This window comes from Sphaeramia orbicularis, chromosome 21 (genome assembly GCF_902148855.1).
Source record: "Sphaeramia orbicularis chromosome 21, fSphaOr1.1, whole genome shotgun sequence".
Taxonomy (NCBI): Eukaryota; Metazoa; Chordata; class Actinopteri; order Kurtiformes; family Apogonidae; genus Sphaeramia; species Sphaeramia orbicularis.
Genome location: NC_043977.1, coordinates 30,747,342 through 30,759,561, shown reverse-complemented (window position 1 = coordinate 30,759,561; position 12,220 = coordinate 30,747,342). Strand labels below are relative to the sequence as shown.

The 12,220-nt window shown below is 40.1% G+C and overlaps 1 protein-coding gene across 17 annotated transcripts in view; it reads left to right on the top strand.

Annotated features, from left to right (window-relative positions):
* The window catches only part of mycbp2 (MYC binding protein 2), a 64,182-nt gene that overhangs the window by 20,624 nt on the left and 31,338 nt on the right, over positions 1–12,220 (top strand). For 13 of the 17 annotated variants that reach the window (XM_030124854.1, XM_030124852.1, XM_030124850.1 and 10 more), the window contains exons 10-29: positions 1,265–1,403; positions 1,605–1,681; positions 3,135–3,339; positions 3,478–3,642; positions 3,782–3,940; positions 4,067–4,271; positions 4,455–4,600; positions 5,125–5,235; positions 5,556–5,660; positions 8,277–8,396; positions 8,523–8,604; positions 8,687–8,804; positions 9,702–10,060; positions 10,168–10,340; positions 10,674–10,799; positions 11,061–11,188; positions 11,456–11,547; positions 11,657–11,791; positions 11,893–11,976; positions 12,072–12,168. In XM_030124854.1, the coding sequence (XP_029980714.1) occupies positions 1,265–1,403; positions 1,605–1,681; positions 3,135–3,339; positions 3,478–3,642; positions 3,782–3,940; positions 4,067–4,271; positions 4,455–4,600; positions 5,125–5,235; positions 5,556–5,660; positions 8,277–8,396; positions 8,523–8,604; positions 8,687–8,804; positions 9,702–10,060; positions 10,168–10,340; positions 10,674–10,799; positions 11,061–11,188; positions 11,456–11,547; positions 11,657–11,791; positions 11,893–11,976; positions 12,072–12,168 (2,826 nt within the window). The remainder of the gene's footprint in view (positions 1–1,264; positions 1,404–1,604; positions 1,682–3,134; positions 3,340–3,477; positions 3,643–3,781; positions 3,941–4,066; positions 4,272–4,454; positions 4,601–5,124; positions 5,236–5,555; positions 5,661–8,276; positions 8,397–8,522; positions 8,605–8,686; positions 8,805–9,701; positions 10,061–10,167; positions 10,341–10,673; positions 10,800–11,060; positions 11,189–11,455; positions 11,548–11,656; positions 11,792–11,892; positions 11,977–12,071; positions 12,169–12,220) is intronic. The other 4 variants (XM_030124855.1, XM_030124839.1, XM_030124844.1 and 1 more) reach the window with 3 other exon arrangements.

Genomic DNA, 12,220 nt, shown 5'->3' with positions numbered 1-12,220 from the left:
GTGAATGGGGGAAGGGGGAGATATACTGTAAAATCCATGTCTGCTGCTGCAGCTAATGTCCGCCTGGATAGCAGTTTTTCATTTTGAAAGAGTAAAATTAAAAGGAGTCAGCAGCCAGCTAATGCAGTGAATACAGGAGTTTATCTAATGATTTGTAAATTCTGCAGGAATTTAAGACTAACATATGAGTCTTTCATCATTATTACAAAGAGGAGATTGGACCAGCACCATTTTACCATTTCAATATCGCTCCCTCATTTCCCTAACATTTTTAACTAATTTCCTTGTTGTGTTTCTCTCTTTAATCTGGTCTCCTCCATAAATGAGCCCTTTCAGCTACATCCATTGTGGTTTAACTATCCTGCAACTGGCTGCTATAGTCAGTAGTCAATACCTGTCACATTATTTCAGTTAATATAAATGTGTATGGTCTAAATACTGACAACATTGGGGTTCTGTTTGAGCCACTTAAGCTGCATCCACAAGTAATATCTTTCTTTGTAAATTTGTCTTTTAAAAAGAGTATGATCCCTAACCACACTAGCATTTTGGCAAAGTTTCAGTAAAAAAATCTCAGAGCCTACACAACTAAAAGCACATCTAAAACACACATCACATGACAAGAATAACTGATAATTGATGTTAAAAAGTGTTATATATTGCTTGGCCCAACTTTCTCACTGCATTGCTTCAGCCACACAGCAGCTCCAGCTGATAGATTTGACAGCAGTAAGGCTATAATCCATGTGTTAAGTTTAACTTTATCCTGTGTCAAGTACATCGACTGAGAGAGTGTGAGAAATATGGGCTGCCTGGCTTTCCTCATGTCCCACTATTATCAAACCACACATGCTAGTACACACTCAGTGACTCATCGGTAAATGTCTTTAGTCTGTACATTCACAGGTTATGTATATAGAGTATGTGTGATGATCTAAAGCTTCAGTCAATATTTTCCTTGTAATTTAATGCCCTATTGTTAATCATTTATTTCTAGATTATTATTTACTTATCTTTATATTTTTTTCTGAAAGGTTGTTAATCAGAACTAACATAAACTATTACTACATTGCTACTTCATTAAATCCCCAAAACAGATTACTGTTAGAGTTGAACCTCATACAGCCAAGTAAAGCTCGTCACTTTTTTCCTAAATGTGTCTTAAAATGATACAGATGGCTTGAAATGTTATACCATACTCCAAACCTGTTGTGTTATAGAGCTAATTAGGCTCAATCAATCCTGTTTGTCTTGACTTTTGCAGGACGGTTTTGTTGTTCGGATCTATACAATGAGCTCAGACCCGGCCCTGCAGCAGGAACTGCAGCTGAAGCTGGCAAGGAAATGTCTGCATGCTTGTGGCATTTCTCTCTTTGATCTGGAGAAGGATCTGCACATCATCAGTAAGTGACAGAAAATATATAATCCTGTTATGAGTATGTAGTGATGTCCATCTTACATCATACATCTGTACTCCTGCTATAATCACTTCATACTGCATTTGTGTCTACATGGTTGCAAATGGGTCAGAAATATTCACAATATGCACTCGTCAACCTTGTGTGTGTATGTCTGTGGCTCTAAATAGCATGTTGTTCTCTCAGGCACAGGTTTTGATGAAGAGGCAGCACTACTAGGAGCAGGCAGGGAGTTTGCTCTGATGAAAACTGCCTCGGGAAAGGTGAGAGTGAAAATCTTCTACCTGCTGATGTGTCTAAAATGTTTAACAAAGATGGAATCTGGAACAGCATCAGCAGCTGGTCTCTAAGATCTTTTGTCTTGTTAATGACAGGCAGATGCTTTTGAGGGAGAAACTGTGGAAGAACACAAATTAATTGTGTTTCTGTCCATGTTCTTTTTCCTTTTATGTCACGCTGGCCATGTTAAGCCCCAAATTAACATTGTCTATGTTCAGAACATCTGTCGTCATTTAGTGACACTGAAAAGTATAGCAGTAATCTGTCTAATATAAAACAATAATAAGTGGCTTCATGTTTTGGAAATATCTTGTGACCTCAAAGCTATATTACCTTTGAATGATTTAGAGTAAGATGGATACTTTGCATGTTTTGTTATGGAAATAGAAGTCTTGTGGTCTTTTCACTATTCCCTGGACGTGACTCCTGTTAGTGGTTGAATCTACAAGGGGATATAAAGCACCATCTAATTTTTTGAGAACTTTATTTGATTTTAAGTGAATAATTAAGGAAAGTGAGTACATGAAACAGAATACAGATTAAGGCATGGAAGGACTAGAAGTGGTAACCTTAAGCAGTACAAGTTTACATACAGAGATGAAGTGCATTGTATGTTGAACAGCATGTACTGTGTTTGTAAGTAATATTTGTGTACAATGATTGACTGAAAATACATTATACTGTCTCTGTGATCACCTAAAGAAAGCCTAGTCTCAGGTTCCTTTGTGTGTTGAATAAGATATTTAACTTTTTTCTGTAGAGTAGCTTTGTAAGACAGGAATGTTAAGTATGTAGGTGGTGGGGTGTGTGGAGGGTGTGGTTTAGTCGTTCCCTACAGTAGGTACGGTGCAATGTGTGTATTTTCTAGCTATCCAGAGGAGTTGCCTCTGTGTACAGGTCTAATCTCATAGCACACTTTATCTGCAGATTACCCTAACCTGACTGACTGGATGGGTAAAAATAGGAGCAGTTAGCCTGTGTCTTGGCACAAAGTTCACTCATTACTCAGGCAGGCAGACATGTGATAATAGTGAGAAAAGTCAAAGACTTGCATATTTTCATTTACCAGCTGCTCATTCTGTGCTTATTCTGCATGCAGTAGCACTAGGATTATGTACTTTGAAAAGTTAATGACAGATTACTTTTCACCTCTAGAACGCGTTTGTGTGCATCATCACAAGTTGCCTCATGCTGTTTGAATTGTGGAACATACATATTGTTACTGTTGAAATTGTTAAACACACATAAATCTACGTTAAGCCTTATAATGACAGAGTCTCAAGAAAAAGAAGAACATGTTTTTTTCTAGGTAACTTGTTCTCAAGATGTACTATTTTATGAGAAGTTAACCTTGGCTGAAACAGTGCCTAGTGATGATATATGCTGGAGATATTTTTGCTGCTTATTTTAGCATCTTCTCTTATCTTCCTTTCTCAGATTTACTACACAGGCAAATATCAGAGCCTGGGTATTAAACAGGGCGGCCCATCTGCAGGGAAATGGGTGGAACTGCCCGTTACAAAGTCTCCCAAGATTGTTCAGTTCTCAGTCGGCCATGATGGCTCCCATGCCCTGCTTGTAGCTGAAGATGGAAGTGTGTTCTTTACAGGCTCTGCCAGTAAAGGAGAGGATGGAGAGTCCAGTAAGACAAATTAAAAATACCTGCACATATGTACACATGTTCCTCATTATACGAAAATAGATGTACCTGAATCAAACACAGTTCAATAATCAGTTGGAAAGCTAATGTCTGTGTCCTCTGTATCCACTTTGTTTACAGCTAAAAGTCGCAGACAGCCTAAGCCCTACAAGCCTAAGAAGATGATCAAATTAGAGACTAAGACTGCAGTGTACACAGCATGCAACAATGGCAGCAGTAGCATTGTTACTAAGGATGGTGAACTCTACATGTTTGGCAAAGATGCCATTTACAGTGACAGCACCTGTAAGTTGAATGGAACAGACCCTTTTCATATTTTAGCATAACAGAACTTTTCTGAGATATTAAGTTTTTTGTCAAAATGTTTTAAAGTAATTCTATGCCATGGTATTCATATTCGTAATTCTTGCTCTTACCTTCACAGGTCAGGTGACAGACCTGAAAGGTCACTTTGTAACTCAGGTCGCCATGGGAAAGGCCCATACATGTGTCCTGACCAAGAGTGGAGAAGTGTGGACTTTTGGGGTGAATAATAAGGGCCAGTGTGGGAGAGACACTGGAGCCATGAGCCAAGCAGGGAAAGGTGACAACATATAGAGACACTAATACACATATGTTCATGCAACATAGTACATGTTGCATCTGCAGTGTATACTTTGACCTTGTAGTTCACTAATTTAGCTAATTTTGTTGCCTCATTTTGTTTTAGCATTTGGTGTGGAGAGCATGGCCACAGCGATGGATGAGGACCTGGAGGATGAGCTGGAGGAGAAGGAGGAGAAGAGCATGATGTGCCAGCCAGGCATGCATAAATGGAAGCTGGACCAGTGCATGGTGTGCACAGTGTGTGGAGACTGCACTGGCTACGGGGCCAGCTGTGTCAGCAGCGGGCGGCCAGACAGAGTACCAGGAGGGTGAGAAAACACAAACTGTGAAAGGGGTTTATGTTGGCATCAAAATATTTCTACAGCCCCTGTCATTACTGCTTTATAAGTGAGCAGAAAATTGCACATCAAACTGGTTATTATTTATTTTTTTTTAATTTCTTTTCACTTGTTTTGTGTGTGATTGTGCCCTTTCATTTCTTTGCCCACCAGTATCTGTGGCTGTGGGTCTGGAGAATCTGGTTGCTCAGCGTGTGGATGTTGCAAAGCTTGTGCAAGGGAACTGGATGGTCAGGAAGCCAGACAAAGAGGCATCTTTGATGCTGTGAAGGAGATGATTCCCCTGGACCTGCTGCTTGGTATGCAAATTACTATGTTAAATGATTTGATGTCCCCTCCATCTTTTGTTTTATACAAGAAATACACCTCACCTGCATCCCCACTCAGATTGTTTACATTTTTTTTTAAACCACACAGTTTCATAAATTATATAGATGAGATAACGTATGCATGTTTAACCTGGACATACACACAATGGACTGTCATTATTGTTGGTTCCTCCACAACTGAACAAAATAGATTACTGTTTTGGGGGACATCGTGGAATGCTATCTATATTGTTCTGAGCTGTGTCAGTGTGTTGCTTATGCTGCTCACATCACAACGTCTGTCGCATTTGCTTGGATGCAGTATTCCACATGCCTATTTTCACTCATTTATTTTGTTCTTGTGTTGTGCAGAGTCACTGCTTTTCCATCACATCTCTCCACCATTCATTGATGTGTGTCTTGTTTTGTTCTGCTCTGCTCCGTCTCCCTTTCCCCTCCTCCTTCTCCTGCATCTTGTCTGGGCTGCCTGTACCTCGGGCCTTTTGTGTTTTCAGCTGTGCCTGTCCCTCCCCCTCCAGGAGTTAACATTGAGGAACACATTCAAATCCGTCAGGAGGAGAAGCGACAGAGGATCAACCGAAGACACAGACTGGAAGAGGGTCGAGGTATGGATCAGGGCAAGACAGAAATCACCTGAATGGGACTACAGTATGTGTAGGAAAGGGCTGAGTGTTTTTGTTGCATTTTGAAGTTAACATTTCTGCAGAGTAGAAACACAGGTGCAGGTATAGAGCTAGAGGGTGGAGTGAAGCTAACGGTATGCCTTCAGATGCTGTGTGAGCTTGGGTGTTGTGCCTTGGTGACTTCCCCCTTGCTTGTGTCTTTATAATTTTTCAGTGTGTGTGTATTGTTGTGTAGTATTATCATGTGTTCTTTCCCATTTGTGAGCATTGTGCATGCATGTGAAAGTTTCTTTCTCCCTCAGGCCCCCTTGTTTTTCCTGGTCCCATTTTTATGAACCAGCGTGAGCAGGCCCTAGCCAGAATAAGACCCCTTCAGGCACTAAGGCATAAACGGGACAAGCACAAAGGTACTATGGTCTTCACTAACTCAGTGGGTGCAGAGACACCCCTTTGACTCATCTCCCAATCTGGCTGTCCCGCCCACCTCCTCTCTCACTGTCTAAAGGCAGGACTCTTGTATCTTCACCAGGTCTCATGGTAACAAATGTTGCAGCCTGTTGGCAGGAAGGACTCACTTTGACTCACAGTGAAGAAATGACTGTTAAAGCCTTTAGACTGGGTTAAGGATTAGTTTCTCCAGCAGGCTCAGTCCCTTTTTGAATTAATACTCCTAATTTTATGATGTGTTAATCAGGAAACACCCGATGATAGGATTTTTTTTTTTTTTCTGCCAGTCATGCTATTTCGTTTTGGCTGGTCTAATTCTCAGTCTTGGCTGCCTGCTCTGCCCACTGTTATTGTTTAGACCTAAATAGAAATCGATGTCCTTGTCTAACTGGATTTACCATCCCTCCCATAGCAGCTGATTTGTCACTGGGTGGATAACACTGCAGAATGACAAGCAGATAAGTTTTGACAAATGATAAGCTGACAGATGTGACATACAGGAATGGAAGCACAGTTGTTAGTTTTACGAAACATAGCCTTAGGTTTGTTTTAGTTACAGTGGACACACAATGACAGTAAATATTTGCATTCTTAAAAGTTCAAGTTAACAAAAACTTTAAAATGTTCATACATACTCACAGAACACTAGATGAAAACAATGGATTTGTGCCGATTATTGCCTATACAAATGTCTCAATGTTTTTTGTAGATGGTGCATATTTTCAGGTCTTCGTTGTGAAGTGTGAATTTCTTTTTTGTTACTTGAATTCTATTTTGGCTTTAACTTCCTGGCCAGTGTGTGCACACAAGATACTCAGAACTTGCATGTCCTAAGGTTGTTGGTTGTAACCTTCTTGGATGACCATATTAGCTTTGATACCTGTATTGTCATGTCACACAGGTACTTATATATGTTTATGCTACAACTGATCCCACAGTCAATATCTATTTCAGAAAAGCTGTGGCTCACCTCTTTATGCCTGTTAGGAAACTGAGACCTATTTACTTTGCTCAGCAATTTTCTCCTTCAGGAATGTGCATTGTGTTTGAATAGTTGTAAGACAGGGTTATCTGAGATACTTTCCCCAATCATCCCTCTTCATGCTCCACGCCCCTTCACTGGCAAGGCGAGTGTGTCAACACCACATTTTATGATCTGTAGATAATGGCCCCTTGAAACTTTTGAGGCCAGAAACCCTTTACTGAGGATACATTTTTCAAAACCCTTAATATTTGAAATACAGGTGTACATGCTACCAGTTCCACTCTTTGATGCCATTGAAACTGTTTTATACTAAAAGGTTTCAAGCTCAATCATTCAGGCCTGTTTCATAGTAACAAGCAGTGACATGTTTGTGTTTTATCATGCTCTTTTAACTTTCATATTCTTAAACGGAGTGTATTTTATTGGTCATATGGACACAACTTGATAGCATTTATGCTTTAGGTCACTAAAAGTTTCAGAAATTGAAGAGTACCAAGACTGGTGTGATCTAAATAAAACCCATACATCTATAATGTCCAGTCTAAATCTGATATTAAGTAAATATTTAAACCTTGAAATGATGGACTTATTGTTTCCCCTTCAAACCACTGACAAAATGTGCTGAGCTGTTAATGATAATAATGTTGTAGAGCACATCAGGGTAAACCTGGTACTTGAGAATTTTTTTAGCTAGCTGGCAAATAAATGAAACATAGCAAGAGCAGATATGATTTGTTGTGTCCTGAGTAAAATGAGTGACTCATGACAGATTGATGTGACGTGTCACAGTCATATCAGAGTTTCTATTGACCCAGAGCTAATGGGGTTTGAGAAGGAACACAGTATGTCTTTTTCTTACAAATGGTCCACATCTGTAGATGTAAACTTGATACAGAACAATTTTATAATTCAAAGAAAGTTATTATACAGACCTGCTGGGTATGGGTAATGGAACCCCCAGGGGTCCCTGGACCCCACGTTGAAAACCACTGTTTTCTTTTTCAAGGATGTCCACTTTCAGAGTTGGGTCAATGAGCATTAACACTTTTTTGCAGTTTACTTTGAAGTTCAAATACAAACCTTTTGTAACACCTTATAGGTGTCTGAACTGAGTTTCAGAGGTGCTGTAAACCACAGTGCTGGGTCCTGGTTCAAAAAGGTATTGACAGTCATTCTGTTTACTGTAATGCATGAGCCTCAATCCAACTTTTCCACTGACGCACCCCAAAGACGACCTCTTAAACAGGGCTCAGGGTAAACCAGATTTCCTCTTCCTCACTGAACAGAGACAGATCTTGAAAACAAGAACTAACTGATTAACAAATGATCTGTCCTTCAGGAATTTGTAATTTACCTCAGCCTGTTACAGCACTGGTTACCAAAAGCCATTCTGTTATAGAGGTATTGTTCCCTCCCCTTCTATTTTGGCTTTTTCCTTTTCCTATTTTTGTCTTTGGAGTCCTGCTTTCCCTCCATCTCTGTTTTCCAGGACCTTGCAGAGACATCCACTCTGGCGATCTGAAGTATCAGCTAAACTCTCTCACTTTTCCTTTTCTGCTCAAATATGCTGACTTGAATGTGTACCTTACAGATGGTAGCAGTGAGCGTGGCGAGAAGGATGCCAGCAAAATCACCACCTACCCCCCAGGGGCAGTGAGATTTGACTGTGAGCTGCGAGCAGTGCAGGTCAGCTGCGGTTTTCACCACTCAGGTAAGTTAGTTTTCCGTATTGGTATTTTCATTGGTCTGCCTGCATATAATTTCATGAAAAATAGAAAATGTCTAGCCTGAAAAGCCTGCTTTACGGAGTGACGCTGAGGATGGTCTTGCTTTACAGTGGTTCTGATGATAAATGGAGATGTCTACACATTTGGTTATGGTCAACACGGGCAGCTCGGACATGGAGATGTCAACTCCAGGTATGATTGACTGGCAAGCATTAACAAACTATGCTACACACTGAGTGGGAAGGTACTCTAAGCTAATATGTCTATCTGGCAGGGGTTCTCCAACTTTGGTACAAGCCCTTCCTGGTCCCAGTGTCCAGGTGACAGCAGGCAGTAACCACACGGCTGTTCTCCTCATGGATGGGCAGGTCTTCACATTTGGCAGCTTCTCTGTAAGGAAACATTTGTGTGTGTGTGTGTGTACATATATATATATATATATATATATATATATAATATGTATGTATATATAATATGTATGTATATATATATATATAAAATATGTATATATGTGTGTGTGTGTGTGTGTATATATATATATATATATATATATATATATATATATATATATATATATATATATATATATATTTATTCAGTAACTACAGAATTTTATTTGAATCCACAATTATTTTTAGAGATGCACTGATTGATATGCTGCTCTGCTGATTCAGACTTTTTTTCTTTCTAAGAGCTGTAACTGACAACACACAACCATTTTTGCAACTAATTTTTCTCCAAAGCTGCACAATGATACTAGATCTCCAAATAATGTGCTTCAGATTACAGGCCTGAGCTACAAATAAGATCCAACTGAAAACAAATTGCCATATATCTCACGTCATCTAATATGTTATTGCTATATCAACACCGTATCAGTGGCCGATAAGGGATTACTAAATCCTTAATTTAGCAAGCAGATATCACTGTCACAATGATGTGTGACATTCCTGTCCCTTTCACATTTTACATGCACAGGCAAGTCACCTCTAAGAATTTTGTTCTGTCTATCTTCTTCACTCACTGTGAAGAACTTTGTGTGTGTGCGCTAAGGTGTTTCCACCTGTATAACTATGCACAACAGGAACCATCCTGCATTTTAATGTGTGAGGCCAAACATTGGACATTCAAATCACCAAATGTATCAGTGCATTTCTGATTTAGTATTATTTTGTTTACATATAATGACAAAAGTACTAGAGATGTTGATTGATGTAAAACTGTTTTGTTGTGGCTGACCACAAAATACGCTAGAGGGGGAATATAATATATGCCTCCTTGTTTTTCAGAAAGGGCAGCTGGGCCGGCCCATTTTAGACATGCCCTACTGGAATGCCAAGCCATCTCCCATGCCCAATATTGGTGCCAAATATGGACGAAAGGCCACCTGGATTGGTGCCAGTGGAGACCAGACGTTCTTGCGGATCGATGAGGCTCTTATCAACTCCCATGTCCTAGCCACTTCAGAGATCTTTGCCAGCAAACACATTATTGGCCTTGTGCCTTCCTCTGTGTCTGAGCCACCTCCATTTAAATGCCTGCTTATCAACAAAATGGATGGAAGCTGCCGTACCTTCAATGACTCGGAGCAGGAGGACCTCCAGGGATTTGGCTTGTGTCTTGACCCTGTGTATGATGTCATTTGGAGGTCAGTCCATTTCGCTTTTATTTGTCAATTTTTATGTTCAGTATAGTTTATCGTACACTGTTACCACTATGCAGCCCTAGTTTTAATGCTCTGACTTGTTTGCTCAGGTTCCTGCCAGCCTCTAGAGAGATGTGGTGTTACAATGCAGTGATAGCTGATGCCCGAATGCCCTCTGCTACAGATCTACAGGCTCGTTGTAGCATCCTCAGTCCAGAGCTTGCATTACCTTCAGGCTCACATGCATCCACTACTCGCTCTCATGGAGCCCTGCACATCCTTGGTAATTACTTGCACTAATCTCTCAGCATAGTGTCATAGGTCATAGGTCTTGTGCAAACTGTAAATCTCTGCTGTCTATAATAGTGGTTAAGGAAAAGGTCAATTATTCTTACATCATTGCTTAGGAGTCTAATCATTGGGAACCATTGATTTAGTCTTCTAGTTCAATTCTTGTGTTGAAATTCTTTGGACAATCTAAGCAGATTTTTTGCAATACTATATTTTTAGCAGTTTACAAACACACTCTTGCTTAAATCTCAAACCTGACATGATGTAATATTCACAGGATTGCTTGGATTGTAAATATTGATTGTGCACTGGGGTGTCCAATTAGGTTGCCTGGATACTTTGGCTGCCATGCAGGAGCTGAAGATGGGTGTAGCCAGCGCAGAGGAAGAGACCCAGGCAGTGATGAAGGTCTACTCCAAGGAAGACTACAGCGTGGTGAACCGCTTTGAGAGTTAGTGGGCACTTTGTACATGATAATTGAGGCATGACACAACATACTGGGAGATGCATTACATCAGCTATTATATTATTTACTTCTGAAGTTGTGTTTCTATCAAGCCAAGCCATTATAAATCAAAGCTGTTGAATTTGTAAAACAGGATAATTAATATTCAATTTAAAGTAGTTAATCGTCTACATACAAAGCAGCTATATAAATGGTCTTTGTGGATAAACAATGAAACATTTTGAAAACCTTAGTTTGATGTTTTAGGTCACGGTGGTGGCTGGGGCTACTCGGCCCACTCTGTCGAAGCTATCCGCTTCTGTGCTGATGCAGATATCTTGCTGGGTGGATTGGGCCTGTTTGGTGGTCGAGGGGAGTACACTGCTAAGATAAAGGTAAACCACTTCATCACCATTTCTTTATCGGTTGCAGTAAGTCTTGGATTTGTTCAAGGACCAAAACTTAAAAGAATGTTGAACCGCTGTATATTCTACCCAGCTAAGCAGATACATTAAGGATGTGATCTCATTTTCAATGATGCCAACAATAATCATGCCTTCATATGTACCCCATATTATTTACTAGTGTAGTACAATACATTTAATGAGTAGTCAAGTGTGATTCCAGAATCAGATTGTACCCTTTGCACTTTTGTTTTGCAGCTTTTTGAACTGGGGCCTGATGGGGGCGATCATGAAACAGATGGTGATTTGTTAGCTGAGACCGATGTTCTGGCCTATGACTGTGCTGCCAGGTACAGTTTATCTATATATGTCTTCCATTGAAAATTTTTCCCTTCTCAAGCTGTTAGGCACCAGAACAGTGTTTTTGACAGCTCTGACTGTTCGTCTCATCATTTTTAGGGAGAAGTATGCCATGATGTTTGATGAACCGGTGCTGCTTCAGCTGGGCTGGTGGTATGTGGCGTGGGCGAGAGTGTCAGGTCCCAGCAGTGACTGTGGCTCTCATGGGCAGGCTACCATAACTACTGATGATGGGTAATAAAAAATATTCCAGTATATGTTTCCCTCAGATGCAATTTTTCTCAAATAATATTTCACATGAAATAATGGTGATGTCTTTTGGTTTTTCTCTGTAGTGTGGTATTCCAGTTCAAAAGTTCTAAGAAGTCAAACAATGGTACAGATGTTAATGCAGGTCAAATACCTCAGCTGCTTTACAGGCAAGTCAAATTTAAAACATTTAGTTAACAACGATGCTCTTGTCACAAACATCCTGCCAAATAAATGACTTCGATTTTGTATATCTTAACATTAGACTTCCTTCAAATGACGGCAATGCGTCCAAAGGTAAACAGCAGACCAGTGAGCCAGTCCACATCCTCAAACGCTCGTTTGCTCGTACAGTCTCAGTGGTTAGTACTGTTTCCTAATATTCCACTGTGCACAACACTATGGAACTGTGTT